Raw genomic sequence first — 24,343 nt, forward strand, 5'->3', positions numbered from 1 at the left:
ATAACCTGGGCCACATTCTGTCCAGCGTTACAAGATGAAATCAGGATTTAGCAGAAGATTTTCAAAGGTAGGGAAGTTATAACAGAAAACAGTGTCTAGTTCTTGAAAGAGTTTCTCATCAGCCCGGGAAGCTCAGTCGGTAGAGCATGAGACTCTTAATGACAGGGTCATGGGTTCGAGCCCCACGTTGGGCGGTTTGTTACTTTTCTCTCTCACTCTCAACAAACTTACATTGGGGTTCATATAGCAGACCTTTTGAGACAAAGTTCCGCCTTTCTACCACTGTAGGTGACTTTTCCCTAAGTCTCTGTGGCGCAATCGGTTAGCGCGTTCGGCTGTTAACTGAAAGGTTGGTGGTTCCAGCCCACCCAGGGACGAATTAGGCATTTTGCTGCCTTGCAACTGCTAACACGTGCACTAGGCATATATCCTGGGCCACATTCTGTCCAGCGTTACAAGATGAAATCAGGATTTAGCAGAATATTCTCACGGGTAGGGAAGGTATTACTGTAAACAGTGTCTAGCTATTGAAACAGCTTCTCATCAACCTGGCTAGCTCAGTCGATAGAGCATGAGATTTTTCATCTCAGGGTCGTGGGTATGAGCCCTTCGTTGGGCGTTTCTGTTACTTTTCTCTCTCTCTCTCAACAAACTTACATTAGGGTTCTTATAGCAGACCTTTTGAGACAAAGTTCCGCCTTTCTACCACTGTAGGTGACTTTTTACTCAGTCTCTGTGGCGTAATAGGTTAGCGCGTTCGGCTGTTAACTGTCCTAGTTGGAGGTTCAAACCCACCCAGGGACGAATTAGGCATTTTGCTGCCTTGCAACTGCTAACACGTGCACTGGACATATATCCTGGGCCACATTCTGTCCAGCGTTACAAGATGAAATCAGGATTTAGCAGAAGATTTTCAAAGGTAGGGAAGTTATTACAGAAAACAGTGTCTAGTTCTTGAAAAAGTTTCTCATCAGCCCGGCTAGCTCAGTCGGTAGAGCATGAGACTCTTAATCTCAGGGTCGTGGGTTCGAGCCCCACGCTGGGCGTTTCTGTTACTTTTCTCTCTCACTCTCAACAAACTTACATTAGGGTTCATATAGCAGACCTTTTGAGACAAAGTTCCGCCTTTCTACCACTGTAGGTGTCTTTTCCCTAAGTCTCTGTAGCGCAATCGGTTAGCGTGTTCGGCTGTTAACTGAAAGGTTGTTGTTCAAGCCTACGCAGGGACGAATTCTGCATTTTGCTGCCTTGCAACTGCTAACACGTGCACTGGGCATATATCATGGGCCACATTCTGTCCAGCGTTACAGATGAAATCAGGATTTAGCAGAAGATTGTCACGGGTAGGGAGGGTATTACTTTAAACAGTGTCTAGCTCTTGAAATAGCTTTTCATTAACCTGGCTAGCTCAGTCGGTAGAGCATGAGATTATTCATCTCAGGGTCGTGGGTTTGAGCCCCACGTTAGGCATTTCTGTTACTTTTTTCTCTCTCTCAGCAAACTTACAATAGGGTTCATATAGCAGACCTTTTGAGACAAAGTTCCGCCTTTCTACCACTGTAGGTGACTTTTTTCTAAGTCTCTGTGGCGCAATCGGTTAGCGCGTTCAGCTGTTAACTGAAAGGTAGGTGGTTCAAGCCCACTCAGGGACGTTGCTTATGAGTTAACGGACGAATTGACTATTAAAGGGATAAACTGTGCAGTTAAGAGGCTACAAAACTGTGATTATGTTGTCTCCTTCATGCATCTGCCTGTCTATGTTGCTGATAAAAATATTTTAGACAAATTGGATCATTGGGGAGTTTGTCCCATTTAAAAAATTAAAAGAAGGTTTTATCCGGGCACAAATATTGAAGATGGGACGAGGTTTGTGAAAACCAGATTCCCCAAAGAAGTGGCGTCCTTCCCGTACAGCACAAGAATAGAGACAGCAGAAGGTCCACAATACTTTAGGGTGATGCACATTCATTAGGTGAAAACGTGCAGGCTGTGCTTGAGCCCAGATCATGTGGTAAAAGACTGTCCTGATTTTAGGTGCTATAAGTGCGAGGAAAGGGGGCACTTTGCAAAGTTTTGCACTGCTGTAAAGTGCCCGGATTGTAATAAGGTTTTAAATAAATGTGAATGTTGGATTGGGGAAGAGGAGGAGGAGGTAGAGCAGCAGGTGGGCAGGCAGATGTATGAAGGAGACAATATCCAGTCAGAGGACAAAACAACAACACAAGAAAAAAGTACAGAATCTGAAAGTGAAAAACTACAAGAGAATGAGACTAATGGAATAGACAGAGTCACTGAACAGGAAGGGACAACATGGACACAAATGGATATGACTGAAAGTTAAAAGAGTGTTTTGGAAGCAGCAGAATTGAGCGATTTGAATAATAAAGACTTGAATCAAGGACAACAGGAAGACACATTTTGGACACAAATGGACATCACAGACAGTTTTCAAAAGGCATTGGACACAGAGGAGACAAAAGGCCAAAGTAATGACGACAAGCCGATTTAGAGGGACATTTACAAAAGGATGGAAACAAAGAGACACAGGGGAAATCAGCAAAAAGAAGAAGATCGTTAAAGATAAAACCTAATTTAGAGACTGCAAGAAAAAAACTGCTAAAAGATGAAGAAATTGAATGCGCAAATAAGTATGAGTTGCTAAAGGGCTTGAAAGACATGGACTGAGATGATGTTTTTTATGAATGTTTTTATGTCTTTTATGAATGTTTTTATATTTTTTATGGTTTTAGGAATTGTGTCTTTTAATGCAAGAGGGCTTTTAGACATCAGGAAATTTGAAAAAGTGAAAGAAATGTGTAAACAAGAAGATGTGATTTTACTACAAGAGACAAACTGGAGGGAAGAATGCATGAAGGAAATAAGAAAAAGGTGGAGTGGGGAAATGTTATACAATAATGGGGATGGGAGGCTAGGGAGAGGAGTTGCAATTTTATTAAAAGAAAACAGTGGGGTTTTATGTAAAACAATCTATAATGACAAAGAGGGAAAGTGTATGATATGTGAAATGGAGTATGAAAAGAAAAAAGTAATTATGGTGAATGTTCACGCCCCAACAGAGGAGAACAAAAAAAAAAAGAGTATTTTAATGTACTTAGAAATTATTTAAAGAAACACGAAAGAGTTATTATCATGGTTGATTTTAACACTGTTTTTAGTAAATTAGAAATGGCTGAGGGAATGGTTTTTAAAACGGATAAGGGGAGAAAAGAACTGAAAATATTGATGGAGGAAATGAATTTAATTGATGTGTGGAGAGAAAGGAATGAACAGACAAAAGAGTACTCAAGAAGACAGATAGTGGGGAATTTTTGTTGTAAAACAAGAATTGATTTTATTTTATGCACAAGAAATGTTGAAGGGTTTATAAACAAGATTAAATATGAAGAAACAAGTCTGAGTGACCATAAGCCACTTTTTATGAAGCTAGACTGGAGTAATGTGAAAAGAGGGCCAGGGGTATGGGTTTTAAACACAGCGGTTTTAAAGGATGAAGACTATGTTTTAAGTGTAAAGGAAATTATTCAAAAGGAAAAAGGGAATGAAATCTATAATAAGGACAAAAGAATGTGGTGGGAGAACGTGAAGTATTTAGTTAAAAAGTTTACGATAAAATATTGTAGACAATTACAAAATTGTAAAAAATATAAGGAAAAGGAGCTGAAAGAAAAACTAGAAAACGAATTGAAAAATGAGAATGGAAAAAATATACAAAAGATAAAAGAACTGCAAGGAAGATTAAATGAAATGGAGGAGGAGAAATTTGAAGGTGCAAGATTAAGAAGCAAAGCAAAATTTACAGTGGAGGGGGAAAAGTGCACTAAATTTTTCTTTGATCTAGAGAAGAGAAGAGGGAAGTCAGAAATGATTAGACAAATAAGGAGCAGAAATGGGAACATAGTAGAACAACATGAGGAGATTTTGGAAGAAATAAGATCATATTATGAGAAATTGTTTTGCACAGAGGGGATAAAAGAAAAAGAAAAAGGGGAATTACTAAAGCTAATAAAATCAAGAGTAGAAGAAGGGGAAAAAAGAGAATGTGACAAGGAGATAAGAGAAGAAGAAATAAAAAGAGCAATTAGTGGATTGAACAAAAAGAAAAGTCCAGGAATAGATGGGTTGGGAAGTGAATTTTATATTGCTTTTAAAGATATTTTATCTAGGATTTTAAAGCAAGTATATGATGAAATTTGAGAAATCATTAAATGTTACAGTTTAATTAAGTTGTCTGGGGAAAATAAACGTAACACTTATAATATTAAATTATTACTGAGTAGATGGATGGAAAATACACCAGGACACCAAAATTTACATTCAATTAATTTATTCCTTTTATGAGGAGAAGAAAAATGAAGCCAACAAAAGAGAGGCTTACATGTGTGCGCTTTGTACAATGTATATATAATAATAATAAGAAGAAGAAGAAAAGAAGAAGAAATACAATCAAAAGTTTTAGGGGAAAAAGGAACTAGAGTGGCGCCAAAGCAAAGAACTAAACAAAACCAAAAGCCACCTAAACTAGAACACAAGATCCCCCTCTAAACTTACTAATAAAAATCAAATTGTGAAAAAGAAACCAAAATCTTCAGCGTTTGCGAAGCAACACCTAAACTCCCTGAAATAATAAGCAAAAATACAAAATGTGGCGCTCACCCACTTACCTAGTGTTTCTGAACATTGAAGTTACCTACGGGCAAAATGTATGTGAAGTGGCTTAGTAAACTATTCCCTTTTCCCCAAAAAAGAATGATAAACTATTTAACCATGACTTAATTTACATCGATGTAGTTATTCAGAAACACAGAACAAAGCATACATTATGAATAGCAGCAAGCGAACACAAACCAACACGCACACACATAGCACTCTGAAAAACAAGGCGGGCCGGTCGAATTTAAAGTCCGTGGAACGAAATCCAATTGGTCCACGAGGAAACGCCCTAATGAGGAGTGATAGGCTCGGGATCCAATCAGCAGGTACCTAGTAGAGAAAAAGTAGCGGAACAAAAGGTGATAGGGCGAGACAAAGAGCGAATGACAGTCGAGGAGATGCGAAGAGAGCGAAGGGAGATAAGCAAAACAGAGAGGGAGAAGGCACAAAAATACAAACTCCCACGGACCGTAACAATCATCCTCCAGCCCCGGGCTACCTCTCGTAAGCAGGGTGAGAGAGGAGTATGAGCTCAGGTAGATCTTGATGAACTCCCCCGACTTGTTTCTGTTCTAATGACAGATATCCAGATGGCTAAAGGGAGATATATGGCTTCTAAGAGCTTGACTACGGTGCCAATTTAGAATGTTCAGTTTACTTAGGTTACGTGTTTTTGGGCTGTGGAAGGAAACTGGGGAAAACCCATGTGAGCATGGGGAGAATAAGCAAACTCTCCACAAATATCAACCAGTTCAGTGAGGGCTCTTCTTGCTGTGACATTCTTGCTGTGAGGCAACAATACTAATCACTGAGCTGCTGTGTTGCCCATTCTAGAAAGGAGGAGGAGGAGGAGTAGGAGTAGGGGTGGGAGGGGAATTCCTCAAGATAAAGATAACTAAGGTTAGAAACTCTGGTTATTTATAGTGAGTTAGGAATCGTCTGATTGGTGAATCATGTGTTGGTTAATGTGGAACCAGCCGTGGACAATCATAAGCATGTGATCCTCTCGAAAGTAGTTTATAAATAAACTTCACGTCAATCAACAGCCAAACTACATGAAAAGGCTGCTGTTATGCATATACTCATGTTTGTGTGGACAAGGCCTTAATTTTGAGGACTCTGCTCTCCATTGTGAAGCTCCATGTGATTGCTGAGGCTTCTTTTATGTTTAAAGCCCTTTCCACACTCAATGCATATAAAACGCTCTCCTGAGTGAGTCTTCATGTGGTTCTTTATGGAGTATTTGTGTGTGAGACTCTTTCCACACAGATCACATGTGAACACTATGGTTCCAGTGTGACCATTCATGTGGTTCCTGAGGTTAGCATTACATGTGAAGCTCTTTCCACACTGCGCACATGCAAACGGCTTCTCTCCGGTGTGAACTATCATGTGGTGTTTGAGTGTGCTTTTATATGGGAAACTTTTACCACACTCTGTGCATGTGTAAGGCTTCTCTCCAGTGTGAATCCTCATGTGGAGGTCAAGATTTTGTTTTTTAACAAAACTTTTACCACACTGTGTGCAAACAAAAGTTCTTCCTCCATTGTGAGTTCTCATGTGGACTTCAAGGGTGCTATTTTGACTATAACTTTTTCCACACTGAGGGCAAGAGTAAGGCTTCTCCCCAGTGTGAATTCTCATGTGCACTGTTAAGTTTCCTGTAGTTTGAAAGCTTTTCCCACACTGTTGGCATGTGTATGGCCTCTCTCCAGTGTGAATTCTCATGTGCACTGTTAAGTTTCCTGTTTTATGGAAGCTTTTCCCACACTGTTGGCATGTGTACGGCCTTTCTCCAGTGTGAATTCTCATGTGCACTGTTAGGTTTCTTGTATTATAGAAGCTCTTTCCACACTGTTTGCAAGTATAAGCTTTCTTCCTAGTGTGATCTCTTATGTGAACATCAAGCTTTGGCTTCTGACTGAAACTTTTTCCACATTGTTTACAGCTGAAATTACACCTAGGTTTGGATTTCCGAGGTCTTCCACGTGACAAAGTCTTTTTCGTCAGTGTAGGTTTTTCATCAGTCGTCATGTCTTGCTGTTTCTCTTCCATTTCATTCTGTTGATGAGTCTTTTCTTTCAGCAACATCAGGTCTTAAAAAAAAAAGAAGAAGTTAACTTTAGTATGAAGACTCAAAGCGATAAGCATGAAATGGATGTTTCACCCACAAATATAAATGACCATACCATTTACTCTCTCATTTGCTTTTAAACAATTCCTTTCTTCTGGAACACAAAGAAAGCTAACATTTGTTTTCACAATATCTTCTTTTGTGTTCAACAGAATCAACAAACCCCATAAAGGTTAAAAACCACAAGAGGTACAGTAAATGGTGAGGCTATTTTCATTTCTGTTTCATAAATATCTTTAAAGGGTTCCTATTATGAACCTTTATTATTATTATTTTTTTTTTTTTAAAGAAAAACTTATTAATATTATTATTTTTTATTTTTTATGAAAATAAATCTTTGGTGTTCCTAGAATGTGTCTGAGGTTTTATCTCAAAATCAGATCATATTCCTTTGAGAATATTTAATTTTGGTGGTCTGGAGGAAAACCAAGCTCTTTTTGCGCCTGTGGCTTTAAATGCAACTGATCAAATGCACTCGCTCTGGATTACTCGTGTTAAGTTCCCTCATGTGTATCTTCCACATGATTTAAACATTTTAAACTTGCTTGGAAAACCCGATTGGAGCAAATCCTGCATGTTCATAGCAAGTGCGCATAATTTACTCTTCTATTTGTGAGTTTGCATTATTGTATATAACTTATGCAAATATTTCCTAGTACTGAGTTGAAGCTGGTTTAAAACATATGCTGGATAAGTTGGTAGTTCATTCAGCTGTGGCGACCCTTGATGAATAAAGAGACTAAGCCAAAGAAGCTTAGCTGAAGACCTGCGTCGTGACATTTTATATACCTGCCAAGATGCAGAAATGCCATCTCAAAAGGTTACCTGCTGTTTGTCCAATCAGGGACAGTGGCATCTTAAATATACAAATAATAATGTTAACCCAGGGTTTGCCAATGTGAAACGTCTGTTAATGAAAACCCAGGATTATTTTATAACCCCTAGGGGCTTAAATTGGTTCTATAACAGTAAGTAGTTGCCATGGTAGCACACAACATAATCAATGCATCTGTGCTCAACCTTCAGGGTTTCATGACAGTAACGTGCACAAGCAAGTTATCTGGATTATTTTGACTGAACTCAGATTAGTTACATCAAATGATTTTCGAATTTCTGTTATGGAACCAATTTAAGTGTGGACGATTAGTTCGGCTCACTGAAGCCAGGTTTTCAACTTTAATCTCCACTTTTCTAAACCACTTTCATGAAACAGCCCCTGATCTCACATGCTATTGTTTTAGTGCTTCAGTTGCCTATTGGAGAAATGACCAGGAATAACGGTAAAAAAAGGGTCACACTACTTGCTCTACAAACAAGTGTATTCATGTTTATTCATACAAAGAAAAATAATAAAATAAGAAAATATGACTTTGCAACATCAAGCAGCATTAGGCATGGGCAGTATAAGATTCTGACGTATGATAACCTTGAATAAAAATATCATGCTTTCACAGTATTGTGATTACTGCTCTAAAATATATTCTTTTAAATGTCTAGGTATAAAACAAACACTTTTTTTCCCCTTTAAGCACAAAATATTTTCTTTCGAGAAATATTTATTTATTATATTTTGGAGCAGTAATCATGTCAGGCTAAATCATTCAAATGAATCATTGACATCTGTTGTTTTCATTAGTTTCAAAAACAGATTGCTTTACGATTTGAAATGACATCTTTAGATATCTTTTCTGCTGGAGATACTGTCTTAAAATGTAAAAAAAAAAAACACTTACATCCAGTTGAAGACAGAATTCAGAAGGGGCTAATAATTCTGTCCTTAAAATGGTGTTTAAAAAAACTGAAAATTTCCTTACTCTGTTAAAAACAATTTGGCAAATATTTAAAAAAGAAAAAAAAATCAATGGGGGTGTGGGCTAATAATTCTGACTTAAATTTTGGCGGTTTTAAAACCTTGACTTTTCCAAACCAGGCTACACCATGAAAGGAGTTATCATCCCTTGCGTAAGCAGCATAACAATGATTTTAGGATCTAAAAATTATTTCTTTAAAAAAAGTGTCAAACGCAAAAATTCAATGGCTGCGCCTGCTGGTACACAAAAAATATGGTCAATACTGACGAACTTCACACTCAAATGTTTGCATATCATCAGCATGCTGTAATCCATTTCTTAAGCAGAAAAGGTCATTTTTAGACTAGTTTGTTGGCCAGTTGTAGTCAGTGCAATGCTAAACGTTTTAGTTCCACTATAATTTGTTCCTTTTGTCTCACGTCGTCCCACAACAACATAAATATAGTTTAGATTACTGTACAATGTTTTAAAATAATTATTTTAGTATTTATTTAATTCCGCATATTTAAAATTGGGGGCATCCATATGACACACTTTTTACACAATAGCTGGTAATTAAGTATTAAGAGTATAATAATGATGTAATTCTAACTCAGATACTTTCTGTGAGAACTAGTAACATCTACTAAAATCAAGTTTAACCCAGAAAAAAGTTGAGAAAAAAGGGAATTGTGATCAACGTGACATATGCAAATGAAAAATACTAAGCCAACACTATCACTGTAATAGCAGATATCTTCTTAGGAATACTGTAGGTCAAATATCGTCAGCTCAGTTAAACTTTTTTTATATAGCGCCAGTGCTCAAGGATGCTTAGAAGAACAAGAAAAGCAAAATGAACAAAACAATTAAAATGTCCTGTTTAAAATAAATAAACAGAAACAAAATAACTTCTATTTAACACTTGCTTCAAAAGTTTCTTTATATGAAAGTAATAACAAAAAGAAATCATAGTAAGTCTGAGCAAGAAACAATTGCCACAAATGACCTGATTAAAACTAGTATTCCATTTCTTATAGTGATGTATTGTTAGAATGTAATGACATTATGCTATTAAATAAATTAAACCTTCGGTAATACAATTATTACACACTTTTCTGTTACTTTTTAAAATCTTTATATTGTCAACTCAGTTAAACCTTTTATTAATTTATTGTTTTTATTTATTTTATATAGCGCCAGTGCTCATGTATGCTTTACAAACAGTAAAAGAGCAAGAAAAGCAATAACATTAAGAAGATAGAGAAAATGGGAAACTAATAACACATAAAAGAATGACAAAAGACACGAGAACAAGTGACGAAAGAAACTCATTCCTGTCTTTCAATGAGTGCTTATGTGCATTTAGGAGAACTAGGCAGCACACTCAGGGCTGCAAGAATGGATTTAATTTAGTATTCTTATTATTAAAATATATCTGAATGAGGATCAGATTTGGTGTTTGAGAATGAAAACCAACCTGTTTGTTCCTGCAGATCTTCCTGTTTGACTGTGAATGATTCTTCAATCTTCACATCTTCACTCTCCTCTTTAATAAACGCCATCTTTATAACAGTGTGGAGATCAGTCGCTTCAGCAGGAAATTTTCCTCTGCTTTTGGACAATTTATCCTGTTTAAAATGAATAAAACAAAAAAAAATGTCCTGTTTAAAATTAATAAAACAATGAACAGAAACAAAATAACTTCTCTTTAACACTTTCTTTATATGAGAGTAATTAACAAAAAAATCAGGTAAAATAGTAAGTCTGAGCAAGAAACAATAGCCACAAATGACCTGATTAAAACTAGTACTCAATTTCTCATATACAGTGATGTTTACTTTGAACAGAATGACATTATGCCTATTTAATAAATTTAACCTTCATTAAAACACTTATTACACACTTTACTGTAACTTTATTCAAACTTTATTCAGGTATGTTCTTAATTGTTTTGTTTGTTTGTTTTTTTATTTTATTGTCCGCTTACAGCAATGTGTAGAACTTTTTTTTTGCACAAGACAAATTTCCTCTTGTGGACAAATAAAGTTTATCCTATCTTTATTCAAATAATAGTCCTCATCACTGTGATTAAGATAGAACAACGTTGTATAAAAGGTTAAAATAATATTGTTAACAGCAGGTACATCATTTATCGTTGAATGAAAAACCTGAAACTTTAATCAATCAGTTTTTTATCTGTGCAAAAGCTTTGACACAAACCTTTCTCCAGTTGAATCACAGTGCGGTAGCGGCACAGTCTTATGACATCACACACCACACCAAAATAAAAGTCTTTTTTGTTTTGCTTAGTCATGACTTATTGATACATTTCTCACACCTTTTCTTTTCGATTTTACCTCATAACATTCTGGCTTTTCTATGAAATGTCACACTCTATTGGTGCATGTAAATATGCTGCTTTTACATCCATGTCATGAACAATCAGATTTTCTTTGCATTAACACTCTTACACTAGTCATGTTAGCAGTTGGAGAAAAGACTTATCATAGTTCTCTTTGGCAACATACATTGTTTTTGCAAAAACCCATTTACCCACTAGACCTTTGCCTTCAGGTAGGTTGGTGAGAGCAAAAGTTGCATTCTTTTAACAATTGCATTTCTTCTTCCATAGCTTTAACCTATTCACTTGCATTTACTGATGTAACCACGTCTTTGTATCTTTGTGGTACATTACAAACAAGTCAATAACAATAATCTATGTTGAACACATCACCTTCAAAACCACAAGCATAATTGCTTAAATAAGCTCGCAGGATTCTAACTTCTGGTTTATCTTCCACCGGTTTGTCTAAAATGAGCTCTTCCTTGGCACTTTGTGGGCTCAACTCTGGGTCTAATTTCACAGACACTCCAGGACTTCCTGATCTCAAAATCCTCCTCTACAACTGGAATCTTTGATTCAGAATTTTTATCAGATACAAACTGAACAAGTCTGTGTTTCTGTACTTTTTTCATGTATGCTGGACTAAATACAACGTTGAACAGTGCATCCACGCATGTATAGATTTTACATTTTATAATGTTAGCATTCAGAGATTATTTGAGTGTAAATTCAGCATGTGCAACTTACGTTTCCAGTCCTCAATGAAGAAGTGGGATGAAAAAATGGCCTCAGGGGACTTTTCTTTGTAGGTATTTGGTAATAATCGCAATGTAGAAGTCAACAATCGTAGTTTGTCCTCAAAAGTTGTTCTCTTTTAGCTAAATAAGCTAATGAAGCCTCTGTTAGGAACCTGGAATATATAGATACAACCCTGCTGAGCTACTGGATCTGGAATGTGATTGGATAAGACTCAATTGGCCCCCATTAATGCTGGTATAAAGATGCAAATGAGCAGTGGCGAGCAGTGAAGACTCAAGACACATACAGTGGGGGATGGGAAGTTCAGCAGCTTTACAAACCAGTTTTACAGAGAAATAATGATGTATTGGGAAAATAAGTTGAATTTAGCCATCTTCATTTGTTTTGTTGCTGTTGCTTTATAGGACTATTGACTATTGAAGCTTATTTTTCAGTTTGGCTGCTGCATTTTGTAGTTAATGTTGATACACTTATGTTGAGGTACTTTGATATGAAACACATTTCAATTATTTTTTTTCCCAAGCCTGGTTAAAAGGTAATGCAAGAGTTGTGTGTTGTTTTTGTAGAAGCTTCTCAAAGTTGCTTGGTTGAAGTTTTTGTGTACTTGGTGAAGACTCAAACCACACTGATGTCTCAATACACACAACTACATTCACTTATATAATAGTTATGTGAGTCTTATACTATTATACTGTGATATATTATCATTCGTTAAAAGAAACAATTTCTGAACTTCAGATTGAGGTTTTATTTGTGTAAAGGTCAGTCAATACATTGACATGAGCTAATATTAGCAATGTTTTAGTTATTTATTTATCACTGAACTTGTTCTTTATGTGAGTTTAGAGTCCTTTATTTCTCTTAAAGCACATTACTGGTTTCTGTAAGACTGTCAACACACTCTTAACAGATCAATTATTTCTTCCAAAAGTCTCTATAGATTGTAACAATTAAAATGTAGCTTGTTTCTGTGCCAATTTTGTTTTCTTTTCTTCGTTTTTAGGTTGAAAAGAACATGTGTGAGCAGCTCAGCTCTCTCGAAAGCCTCTTATTCACCTGGTATGTAACAAAGATGTTTTTCGCTCTAATTATTCCTTGTGTTTGTGCATACAAATATGCATAGACATTCACAAAAGCATATATAAGATACTCTGTGACAAAACTTTTTCCTTTTAACACAGTAAAGCTATCACATACTGTCCATTTTTTTATCTATCATGCATCTAAATATTTATAATCACAAAATAATTATATAACAAGTTAATTTATTGTATAGGCAGTGTATACAGAGTAATTCAATGACAAGAGTTCACTTTCATATCTACACAATGCAGAACTTTTAATGTGATTAACCTGCTCCACCTACACCAACTACAGCATTTCTCAGACTTCTTTTTCACTATGGTGTAATTACAGTGGTGAACATCACATAAAACAACAACTGTACTTACTCCTGTAACTTGTTTGCAACAATTAATTTTAAATATCTGTGTCACATATTCACTTAATTAAATGGTTCATCATCATGTGCAGTCATCTTTAATAATAGCTGCCTAATAGGCCAGACCATTAACTGAATAGGATCGTTTTACATATATGAAACCTGTTAACAGGTATAGCTGTTCATGCCAATATCAACTTGATAGCCTAAAGCAAATTATATGAACAGGACCTGCCTTACATCTCTTAAGACAAATAATCAAAGGTGTCTATAACAATACATGCTTGATTGCCCAGATCATTACAATCGCTTTATCTGATTGGTGCCTTTTCACACATTTAAATATAACAACCATTTGTAAGCATAGTTCTTCACCAATATCAGTATAATACCTCAAATAATTATACATGAAGGCATCACAGTGGTGCAGTGGGTAGCTGGTTCGAGCCTCAGATGGATCAGTTGGCATTTCTGTGTGGAGTTTGCATGTTCTCCCCGTGTTCGCATGAGTTTCTTGCGGATTCTCAGGTTTCCCCAAAGTCCATAGACATGCGGTGTGTGTGAATGAGTATGTATGCATGCTTCCCAGTAACGGGTTGCAGCTGGAAGGGCATCTGCTGTGTAAAGTATGTGCTGGATAAGTTAGCGGTTCATTCCACTATGGTGATAATTATTACTATGGTAATAAAGGGACTGAGCCGTAAATGAATGGATATATGAGTAATATCATCCCACGAGTATCAGTGCTATCAGTTTTTGTATTTCTATTTGTTGTAATGACCTGTTGTTATTGCAATGAAAAAATAAAAAATAAAAATAAATAAATAAATAAATGTGGCTGTATAATAGCACAGGTGGAATGCGTGTGCTATAGTGTACACTAGGCACTCGAGAATGATTGTCCCTCTACCTGTTGTTTCAATCTCCTGAGAACTCTGCTCATCTTCAGAACGCAAATGAAGACACTTTAAAAGAAATCAGAGAGCTCCTTCATCAGTCATAGACAGCAAGAGATCTGAGATGCTCAAAGTTCAGAAAAGGAACCAAAAACGATGTCAAAACACGTGACTTTTGTGGTTCAATTGTAATCGAGCTCCAAGAACATTTTGTGTGCAAGAAAATGTGGAAAAAAGCAGCCATGTTCAAAGTAGGAACTGTTGAACCATATAGTGTTTTTTTTTTGTAGTTTTTTGCCCATGTATTCTCTTTATTTGCATTCAGCAGCAGAAACTCAAACAGATTTGGAACTAGAAGATGAGTAAATGACAGAATTGTATTTTTTTTGTGAACTACACCTTTAATGCTTCTGTAAGTAAAGGTAAATTAAATATTACTGAAGATATTGCTAAAGAATGGCAGGAAACGTGGAACACAGATAATAAGTGACGACAATTCATGTGGAAAAAAAGAAACCCTATATAGGCCTATAAAGTTGTAGAAATAGAAGAGGTCATAATTATGAGGATGAGACTTGTACTCAGATATTAAGAAGTAATGTTGTTGTAGACATACAAGTCATCATAAAGTGGATTAAAAAAATTAAGAAAATGTTTGGATTAAAGGTTTGTGTGAGAGAGAGCAGATATTGTGTAAAGTGAAAACCGTGGGAGTAATGTATCAATAGGAAAGTGTCAAAAAAGCTTTAAAAAAAAGACTTTTATTTTGGCGTGGCGCATGACGTCATCAGGCAGCGCCGCTTCACCGCTGTGATTCAACTGGTCAAAGGTTTGTTTGAAAACGTTTACACAGATATAAACCGATTTAAAGTTAAAGTTCTAAAGTTTTAAGTTTTTTATATGGTGCTAAATTATATTCCTGCTTTTGGAAATATTATTTTAACCCTTTATACAATGTAGTACTATTTTATTCTGAGTAACTGATGGCTATTGTTTGAATAAAGTAACAGGAATGTGTGTAATAAGTGTTTTAAAGAAACATTTTACCTGATTTCATTTTGTTAATTACTCCCATAAAAAAACATTGAAGCAAGTGTTGAAGAGAAGTTATTTTGTTTCTGTTCATTGTTTTGTTAATTTTAAACAGGATAAAGTGTCAGAGAAAAACTGCTGCTGAAGCGACTGATCTTCACACTGTTATAAAGATGGCGTTTATTAAAGTGGAGAGTGAAGATATGAAGATTGAAGAATCATTCACAGTCAATCAGGAAGATCTGCAGGAACAAACAGGTTGATTTTCATTCTCAAATACCAACGCAGTCATTTGATCCTCATTCAGATATATTTTAATAATAAGAATACTAAATTAAATCCATCTTGCAGCCCTGAGTGTGCTGCCTAGTTCTCCTAAATGCACATAAACACTGATTGAAAAACAGGAATGAGTTTCTTTTGTCACTTTTCTTATTGGTTTTGTCATTATTTTTATGTATTATTAGTCTCCCATTTTCTCTACCTTCTTAAGGTTATCAGAATCAGAAAGAGCTTTATTGCTTTTCTTTTTCTCCTGCTGTTGGTAAGCGTCCTTGAGCGCTGGCGCTATATACAATAAACAAAAACAGTAAATTAAAAAAAGTTCAACTGAGCTGACGATGTTTGACCTACAGCAGTGTTGCCATCCGTAATCTCCAGCCACCTTTTAGTGCAGGCTGTGCTAATGGCACGTCCTGAATGTTTACGTTTCCTAAAGTGTGGAAGACTAGAATTTGATATGAGAAACCGGATTTTTTTTATTTTTGTTGCCAGCATGCTTTGTAGATAAGTACTGATCAAGTCACGCTTCTAAGGCATGGAAGGAATCTTTTCAATTGTTGAGTGTCCATTCATTGCCACAACATTAGAAAGACATTCTGCAGTTATCATTGATCTATTTAATGTCTCCTACATGACATGAAGTCCAAACTATTGTGTTGTACTGATGTCTACACCTACAACAACCATAAACCCAACCTCAAAGTAACCTGTCGTGTTTTAGCAACATCCACACCAAACATAAGCTTAAACCCCATCTCACGGTAAACTTTAGTGTACTGTAAAGGTCTGCGCCGACCACAACCCTAAACCTTGCCTACTTGTAAATTACTGTTGTAGAGCCTGGATAGCTCAGTCGGTAGAGCATCAGACTTTTAATCTGAGGGTCCAGGATTCAAGTCCCTGTTCGGGCGTGTAAGGCTGATTTTGTGAAGCCGCAGGTTTTGCCGTTGAGCTATGGCTTGATTAAAGTTTTATTTGGATGCACAATACATGTACTAGGCATGAAGACATGGCAGATCAGGCAGTCTTGTAGTCGTGGCCGAGTGGTTAAGGCGATGGACTAGAAATCCATTGGGGTCTCCCTGCGCAGGTTCGAATCCTGCCGACTACGTCCTCTCCCTTTTTAAAATTGCAGCATTCATTAATTGTTTGCATTTTAATTTTTTTCTTGGGAAAAGCGTTGTGCTGGTAGGAGGAGGAAAACAACAGCATTCTCACTGAACAGAAAGGGGGCATATCACAGGGAGGAACATACCACACAAGGGGCACAACAGCTGTTCCGTAGCTCGCCGTGATCGTATAGTGGTTAGTGTTCTGCGTTGTGGCCGCAGCAACCCCAGTTCGAATCCGAGTCACGGCAGGTTTTTCAAGGTGACATTGGCGTTACACTCTGTGTTGCCATCCGTAATCTCTAGCCACCTTTTAGTGCAGGCTGTGCTAATGGCACGTCCCGAATGTTTACGTTTCCTAAAGTGTGGAAGACTAGGGATTCAATATGAGAAACAGGATCTTTGATGCCAGCACGCTGTGTAGATAAGTACTGATCAAGTCACGCTTCTAAGGCATGGAAGGAATCTTTTCAATTGTTGAGTTCCATTCATTGCCACAACCAGGGGCGGACTGGCCATCTGGCAATTCTGGCAAATGCCAGAAGGGCCGGACCATTTTTTAAATGTGGGCCGGTCAGGTTTTTTTTTTTTTTTTTTTTTAATATGTATTGTTTTTACATGCTTTTACAAGCTTTTATCTCTTACAAGATGTGATATTATGATGATATAATAACAATAATAATAATAATTAGAACAATAATAATAATAATAATAATAATAAATGTTGCGCATTTGGTCCAATCGGCGACGGCCGGCTGGTTTCGAGAGGGGCCGACCCAATCTGAGGTTACGCGGACGTAATCAAAATCTAGCAAGAATGTAAAACAAACAATAAGTGCCACACAAGCTAATTGTCAGAGATGTGCCATAAAAAGAAAAGGCGGTGCCGAAAAGCTCAGAGAAAGAGCGCAAAAGGGCTCTAAAATCATACGCTGCCAAATGCGTATTACTAAAATATTCTCGAACATTCGGCTGCTGCGTCGGAGGACAGTTGCGCGGTAGAGGAGGTAAGAAAACAGAAAATGTACGTCTAAGTCATTATACTAAAACATACCAAGTAAATGTCTCGCCATTCACGCTACTTCTGACAGTTTGTGACAGTGCATTAAACACAGTGACTACATTGTGTTTAACAGTTGTCAGCTTAGTGTAGAACTCCCCCACATTTTAATAGGTCATTATCAGCAGATAACGTGATTTCTGGTATACAGACTGCTGTATGCTACTAGGAATATATTCTAACATGCAAAAGAACCTAAAGCTATAGCCACAGTACTGTATGCATTTGTTGTGAACTCTGAATACATAGCTAGTCTTTAAACTAATACATTAAATACATGCATAGGTTACAGTACAAAATCATCTCATTGTCAGGGAAAACGAGATTCAATCTATCCAGAATTATTTTGACTCTTTATTCTTTCCACAAAGTTTCCAACAAGTACTGAGTATGCAAGTGCTAGCAATCACTTTGGGTATCCTTGTGGGTTGGTGTGGTCTACAACAAATTAAAATAAACAAATTAAGGAATCAGAAAAAATAATAATACAAATAAAGATCCTAAAACACTTCCATGTACAATCAACAAGGGGTATGAGATCCCTGGTTGCTAGAAACACTTCAAAATAGAAGCTCATGTGAGCCATTTTAACACTGTGGCTCTATTTAAAAATAAATTAACCCTATGATAGGAGCCTGTGAATGTGTATCACACACAGACACACACACACACACACACACACCTTTACACACAAATGGAGATGCAGCACTAGCAACACTTCAGCATGATTTCACAAATAACTATATATCATGAAGGATTAAAAATGTACAAATCTGCTGGTACTCACAAATATTGCTGCTTTTTTCAGTTCTGCTTTATATTCTATTCATTTCGGTGCTACTGTTATTACTTAATTGTATTAATTTGTATACAGGGTTTCCGCAGGGTCTTAAAAAGTCTTAAATTAAAAAAATATATATATATTACGCCTTAAAAAGTTCACTGAAATATTGTGTTGTATGTCTTAAATCATTTTAAACTGTTCTTAATTTCCCTCTATCCAAGTAAAGCTACCCAATCTGGCCAAATCATTTTTTTTTTTATTGCAAAGAGATTCAGTTTATAACAGCTGTTACATTATTTTCAGCAAATTCTCCAAAATAAATTCCCTAATCATGGAAGGAAAAATAAAGCAACACATCCCTTTACATTATCTTCAATTAATACAAAAACTATTTACTAAAGTTACCAGACCATTAGAAAAAATCCTTTGTGTTTAGCCCTGTATAAGTCTAAAATTGTATTTATAATGGTCTTAAAAGGGTCTTGAAATGTTTTAAATTTGATTTGAATAAACCTGCAGAAACCCTGGTATTCAAATGTTCAGAGCAGTCAGTAAGAAAACATTTTGCTGCAATCTTTACATCCTATACTGTGTTTATTAACTAGGGTGTTGCCAATACCAGTGCTGTGAGAAAGGATGCTACGGTAGGCCTAGCAGAGACAGGGAGAAGTGTGGTAGAGGTAGAAAAAAAAAAACATTACACACTGTACTTTGGGTTTGTAGTTAACTTTACAGTAGAGGTGAACACATGACAAAAAAATTGTAGTTAAGTCTACATAGTTACATTTGAACTTAACTGTAGAACAGGCCATAATTGTAAATATTTATTCTTTAGGTCACCTGTAATTGTTTCAAAAGCACATATTTATTAAAAACTAGAAAGAGTCAAGCCTAGCAAAAGCAGTGATTCAAATAATGATGACACAGTGACTGCAGAGACCAGCAAAAATCATGGACACAATAAGAGTCAGGCAAGGGTGAGGAACAAGTATACTCTCAGACAGCCATACAGACATATTAAAATTGCAGAGTTACAGAGTTAAAATGGATGAGAAGATGTAGAATCAGACAATGTGTTTACTGTCAACATAGAAACAAGGAGAAGCCAACATAGTCTATGGACCGTGGCAATAAAGAACAACACTTCAGAGAATGACAAGTATAGTTATTTGTGAATAAAAGTATGCTGAATGTAGTGCTGCATGTCCGTTTGTGTTTAAAGGTGTGTGTGTGTGTGTGATACACATTCACAGGTTACTCCTATCATAAATAGCAGACAAATGGTAAACAGACAGCACACAGACTTTAAATTATTTTAATTTAGTTTTACTGTATGTATGAATTTGTTATAAACGGGTTGTTTTTCTTCCAGTCACATACATTAAATGTTTAAATATCTATTACATATATGATACTGCTAATATTATTTCACTATCTGTACACCAATATAAGTAGTGAATGTGCATGTCTGTCAGTGGGGCTGTGTCGGTGTGGTCATGTGGGCTGGTGTGGCTACAGTGCCAGGGCTGAATTTTTGTCCCAGTCCGCCCCTGACTGTCCCTGATTAGACAAACAGCAGGTAACCTTTTTTGATGGCATTTCTGCATCTTGTCAGGTATATAAAATGTCATCATGTAGGTCTTCAGCTAAGCCTTATGCACAAAGGCAAGAATAAAAAGACAAAAGTACAAGTGAATGAAAATAAGTTGCAAAGTATGTCATCTTGCTATGTCCTCATTACTCCAGTTTACAGCAAACGTGGCATTAAGCATTTGCATAAGTTCATTCATTAATTTTCCTTTGGCTCAACTGGGCCGAAAAAGGAAAAAGTTGAAGAGAAATTGCTAGTTCCCTTCAAAACCCAGGCAGTGTTTCCTCTAGGATTTTTTCCAGCTGTAGCGGCAGGCCTTTTTAGACAGATCTACCAACTACCTGTGGTGTTATTTCAATGACAAATGTCGTGACCCCAGTATTAGAAGTCGAGATCGCATTTATGTAATAGCCTACAGCATGCAGATCTCTTTGCTTGTATATTTACGAATGTCTCTAATAGACCTACAGAACGATATTAATGCGTCCTGAAGTGAAGTGAAACGGCTATAGATCGTGTTAACTGGCCTTACACATCATACACCTGTCAGTCAGTCTGTCAGCACTTATTCTTAACGGGGTAAACAAATAATACACAGCACTACTACGATTACAGAGAAGTTGGCGCTGTTATAATTCACTCGTGTTTGAATATGTTTTGGTGCGATTATTACCGGCTATTAAAAAAAATAAAATGTTTTGAAAGAGAAGCTGTAATGTAGCTGTGGCGGGATGAATTTTGTTGTGGTGCCCCGCTATGGAAGAATAAATGTAGCGGAAACCATGCCAGGTTAACAAATATATACATTTTCTACCCCATTAAAGGCTTCTTTCTCATCATGTAGTTAATAACAAAATATATATGTATTTTTGGCTGTGAGACATAGTTTGGACAAAGTTGTCTGTGATTGTGCTTTTGTAAAGTCATGCAGTGTGAAACTCCCTGTCGCTGATCCATCTTGCAGTGTAAACAAAGCAGTGACAAAACATTAACTCAGATAGTCATGTAGTGTGAAAACATCCGTAACACGAATATTTTGAAAATCATGCAGTCTGATCTCAGCATTATATGCAATGTAAAACATGTTTCCTTAGATTATCATATTATTGACTACACTGGATATACACAAACATGTCATCCCTTCTGCATGCCCATTCTTGGCTTTCCTGATCATTCCTTGACCTACAACACACACATACTTCAAGACAATAATGTTTTGGTAAGATTACCACACTCAAAATCAATTTAAGTGTTAGTGATAATAGTGCATTCACATTAAGTGTACTTAAGAACAAGTTTTGGGAAAATGTACTACAATACATTACTAATAGATTTTTTATATATTAACTTATTTTAAACTTAGGATTAGTATGTAAACAGTGTACTAAAAATCAACTAATGTTTAAAGCATTTAAAGCACAGTTTTAAAAAACACACTAATAAAACTTTTTTTTTCTGTAGTGTACTTTATTGTAGTACACTAAAAATTTATTTAAGTATTACTGGTATTTAAAATACTTTTGTCAAGTGTACTAAAGTCCTACTGAAGTGTAAACATACTTTTAATTAGTATATTTATAGTGTAAAACCATAAAACTTTTATTTAACACAAAAAATAACAATGTTCTAAAAATGTATTTGCGGGTATTTAAGTGTATTTTAATTGCATTTAATTTTTTTTTTTTCACCTGGGATGTCATCTCGCCATCTCCTCATCACTCCAGTTTACAGCAAACGTGGCATTAAGCATTTGCACAAGTTCATTCATTCATTTTCCTTCGGCTTAGTCCCTTTATTCATCAGGGGTCACCACAGTGGAATGAACCACCAACTTATCAAGCATATGTTTTAAACAGTGGATACCTGTCCAGTTGCAAACCAGTACTGGGAAACATTTGCATAAGTTATTTACAATAATGCAAACTCACTAATATAAGCTGAATTATCCGCACTTGCTATGAACTTGCAGGATTTGTGTCAATCGGGTCTTCTAAGAAAGTTATAAATGTTTAAATCCAGTGGAAGATACACATAAGGGAACACAACAGGAGTAATCTAGAGCGAGTGCATTTGATCATTTGCATTTAAAGCCACAGGCACAAAAACAGCTTGGTTTTCCTCTGACCCCCAAAATGAAATATTCTGCAAGGTATATGATCTGATTTTGAGCCGAAACCTCAGACACATTCTGGGAACACCAAAGACTTATTTTACATCTTGTATAAAAAGGTTCATAATAGAAACCCTTTAAAGGGATAGTTGCTGAGTCACGCAAAAATGAAAATAGCCTTATCATTTACTCTCCCTTAATGAGTTATCCCTTGATTCTGTTGAACACAAAAGAAGATATTGTAAAAAAATGCAGGCTTTCTTTGTGTTTCAAAAGAAAGGAAATGTTTAAAATCACATGACGGAGAGTAAATGGTAAGGTCATTTTTATTTGTGGGTGAAACATCCATTTCATGCTTATCGCTTTGTGGCTTCATACTAAAGTTCACTTTTTTGTTGTTTTTTAAGATCTGATGGTCCTGAAAGAAGAGACACATCAATGGAATGAAATGGAAGAGAAACACCAAGACATAACGACTGATGAAAAACCCACACTGACTAAAATGACTTCATCATGCAGAAGACCTCGGAAATCCAAATCTAAGTGTAATTTCAGCAGTAAACAGAGTAGAAAGAGTTTCAGTCAAAAGCCAAAGCTTGATGTTCACATGAGAGTTCACAAAGGGGAGAAAACTTGCACCTGCAAACAGTGTGGAAAAAGCTTCTATACTATAGGAAACTTAACAGTGCACATGAGAATTCATACTGGGGAGAAGCCTTACACCTGTGAACAGTGTGGAAAGAGTTTTTGTCAAAAAGAAAACTTTAAAACCCACATGAGAATTCACACTGGAGAGAGGCCATACACATGCCAACAGTGTGGAAAAAGCTTCTATCATGCAGGAAACTTGATAATGCACATGCGAATTCACACTGAGGAGAGGCCTTACTCTTGCCCTCAGTGTGAAAAGAGTTTTAAACAAAATGGCAATCTTGAAGTCCACATGAGAACTCACACTGGAGAGAAAGGATTTACTTGCACACAGTGTGGGAAAAGTTTTGTTAAAAAACAAAACCTTGACATCCACATGAGGATTCACACCGGAGAGAAACCTTACACATGCACAGAGTGTGGTAAAAGTTTCACATATAAAAGCTCACTCAATAACCACATGAGAACTCACACCGGAGAGAACCCGTTTGCATGTGCTCAGTGTGGAAAGAGCTTCTCAAGCAAATCTAGCCTCATGAACCACATGAATGGTCACACTGGAACCATAGTGTTCACATGTGATCAGTGTGGAATTAAACTCACACGCAAAGACTACATTAGGCGACACATGAAGACTCACTCAAGAGAGGATCATTTTAGATGCAGTGAGTGTGGAAAGGGCTTTACCCATAAAAGAAGCCTCAGCGCTCACTTGAAGCTTCACAATGCAGAGCAGAGTCCTGAAAAATGAGGCCTTGTTCACACAAACACGGGTATATTCAAAACGGCAGCTTTTTCATGTAGTTTGGCTGTTCATTCAAGTGAAGTTATAAGTAAAGTAAGTATAAGTATAAGTAAGTATAAACTACTTTTGAGAGGATCACATGCTTATGATTGTCCACAGCTGGTCCAGCATTAGCTAAAACATGATTCACTAATCAGATGATTCCAAACTCACTATAAATAACCAGAGTTTTTTTACCTCAGTTATTGCTTACATGCAGGGCCGGATCAAGCTGAACTGCCGCTCTAGTCAGAAGACAGTCACGCCGCCCTAAACCCCAATGTGAAAACGAAAGTGACCGGTTATGAAAATGAAGCGAGGTATCGTGGACCTCTTTTCTGCCGCCCTATGAGCGGATATAACTGAGGACGCGCGAGTGCTGAGGGATTTGTCACTGACGCCGCCCTCTCTATTCTGTCGCCTATGTGCGAATATAACTGAGGACGCGGGTGGTGAGGGAGGTGTTGCGGACATAACTGAGGACGGGGGTGGTAAGGGAGGTGTCGCGGACGCTGCCCTCTCTCTCCGCGCTGGCCCTGGTTACGCAGTTACGTCGTTTGTTATAAAGTAGTGTCTCACAGACTGTACTTTGGTTAAGGGTACTTGAAGACGGATGAGTTAACATCACTGATGAGGACCTACAGTATTAGATGTCTTCAATAAAGTTTTCTCCCTGTAAGAACTTTGGTCAGCTTCCTTATTTCATCTGTTAGAGTCATCTATACATTGGCAAGCCACACAAGAACGGTTAAGCCAATTACAGCAAAATATAACAATGTGCTTCAACTTATTATAAACCAATAACCATATTTGTGCACAGTGCACATTTGCAAACAGTTTATTAATTTACCAAACAAATGATCGGCTCTGAAAAGAGAATTAGAAAGATTAGGGAGGAGAAA

General features: G+C 36.7%; 2 protein-coding genes, 1 long non-coding RNA gene and 3 other non-coding genes across 12 annotated transcripts; 5 read left to right on the top strand and 1 right to left on the bottom strand.

Moving 5' to 3' along the window:
• The first annotated feature begins 958 nt into the window (after positions 1-958).
• Positions 959-4,744, top strand: LOC147844868 (uncharacterized). The gene is made up of 2 exons (XR_015483902.2): positions 959-1,141; positions 1,564-4,744. It is a non-coding gene; the product is annotated as an uncharacterized LOC147844868 (long non-coding RNA).
• On the top strand, positions 974-1,046 carry trnak-cuu (transfer RNA lysine (anticodon CUU)). The gene has a single exon. It is a non-coding gene; the product is annotated as a tRNA-Lys (tRNA).
• Positions 1,398-1,470, top strand: trnan-auu (transfer RNA asparagine (anticodon AUU)). The gene has a single exon. It is a non-coding gene; the product is annotated as a tRNA-Asn (tRNA).
• Positions 4,329-11,834, bottom strand: LOC148681112 (uncharacterized). 3 transcript variants are annotated; one of them, XM_088650606.1, is made up of 3 exons: positions 11,690-11,834; positions 10,076-10,226; positions 4,329-6,767 (listed from the first exon to the last, which is right to left on the bottom strand). In XM_088650606.1, exons 2-3 carry the CDS (start codon positions 10,158-10,160, stop codon positions 5,776-5,778), a joined length of 1,077 nt encoding a protein of 358 aa, XP_088506732.1. In that variant the 5' UTR covers positions 10,161-10,226; positions 11,690-11,834; the 3' UTR covers positions 4,329-5,775. The 3 variants fall into 3 exon arrangements, with proteins under 3 accessions (XP_088506732.1, XP_088506733.1, XP_088506734.1); XM_088650607.1 differs by having other exon boundaries at positions 10,819-11,834; XM_088650608.1 differs by lacking the exon at positions 11,690-11,834 and having other exon boundaries at positions 10,076-10,228.
• Positions 6,758-24,120, top strand: LOC148681113 (uncharacterized). 5 transcript variants are annotated; one of them, XR_015942598.1, is made up of 5 exons: positions 6,758-7,006; positions 12,705-12,760; positions 15,186-15,328; positions 22,414-23,495; positions 23,662-24,120. XR_015942598.1 is itself a non-coding variant. In XM_088650521.1 (4 exons), the coding sequence occupies exons 1-4, from the start codon at positions 7,004-7,006 to the stop codon at positions 23,406-23,408; spliced, it is 1,197 nt and encodes a 398-aa protein (XP_088506647.1). In that variant the 5' UTR covers positions 6,758-7,003; the 3' UTR covers positions 23,409-24,120. The 5 variants fall into 5 exon arrangements, 3 of the variants coding, with proteins under 3 accessions (XP_088506647.1, XP_088506648.1, XP_088506649.1); XM_088650521.1 differs by having other exon boundaries at positions 22,414-24,120; XR_015942599.1 differs by lacking the exons at positions 6,758-7,006; positions 12,705-12,760 and adding an exon at positions 14,828-14,867.
• Positions 16,382-16,463, top strand: trnas-aga (transfer RNA serine (anticodon AGA)). The gene has a single exon. It is a non-coding gene; the product is annotated as a tRNA-Ser (tRNA).
• Positions 24,121-24,343: the final 223 nt, after the last annotated feature.

The sequence above is a fragment of the Danio rerio genome, chromosome 4 (genome assembly GCF_052040795.2).
Source record: "Danio rerio strain M-AB ecotype USA chromosome 4, GRCz13ab, whole genome shotgun sequence".
Lineage (NCBI taxonomy): Eukaryota > Metazoa > Chordata > Actinopteri > Cypriniformes > Danionidae > Danio > Danio rerio.

Bases quoted from the DNA above. Each gene is read 5' to 3' on its own strand.
- LOC148681113 (XM_088650521.1), top strand. The intron at 12,761-15,185 runs GTATGTAACAAA...AATTTTAAACAG, and splicing joins GAAAGCCTCTTATTCACCTG to GATAAAGTGTCAGAGAAAAA. The intron at 15,329-22,413 runs GTTGATTTTCAT...TTGTTTTTTAAG, and splicing joins AGATCTGCAGGAACAAACAG to ATCTGATGGTCCTGAAAGAA.
- LOC148681112 (XM_088650606.1), bottom strand. From the start codon at position 10,160: ATGGCGTTTATTAAAGAGGAGAGTGAAGATGTGAAGATTGAAGAATCA. The intron at 6,768-10,075 runs GTTGGTTTTCAT...TTTTTTTTTAAG, and splicing joins AGATCTGCAGGAACAAACAG to ACCTGATGTTGCTGAAAGAA.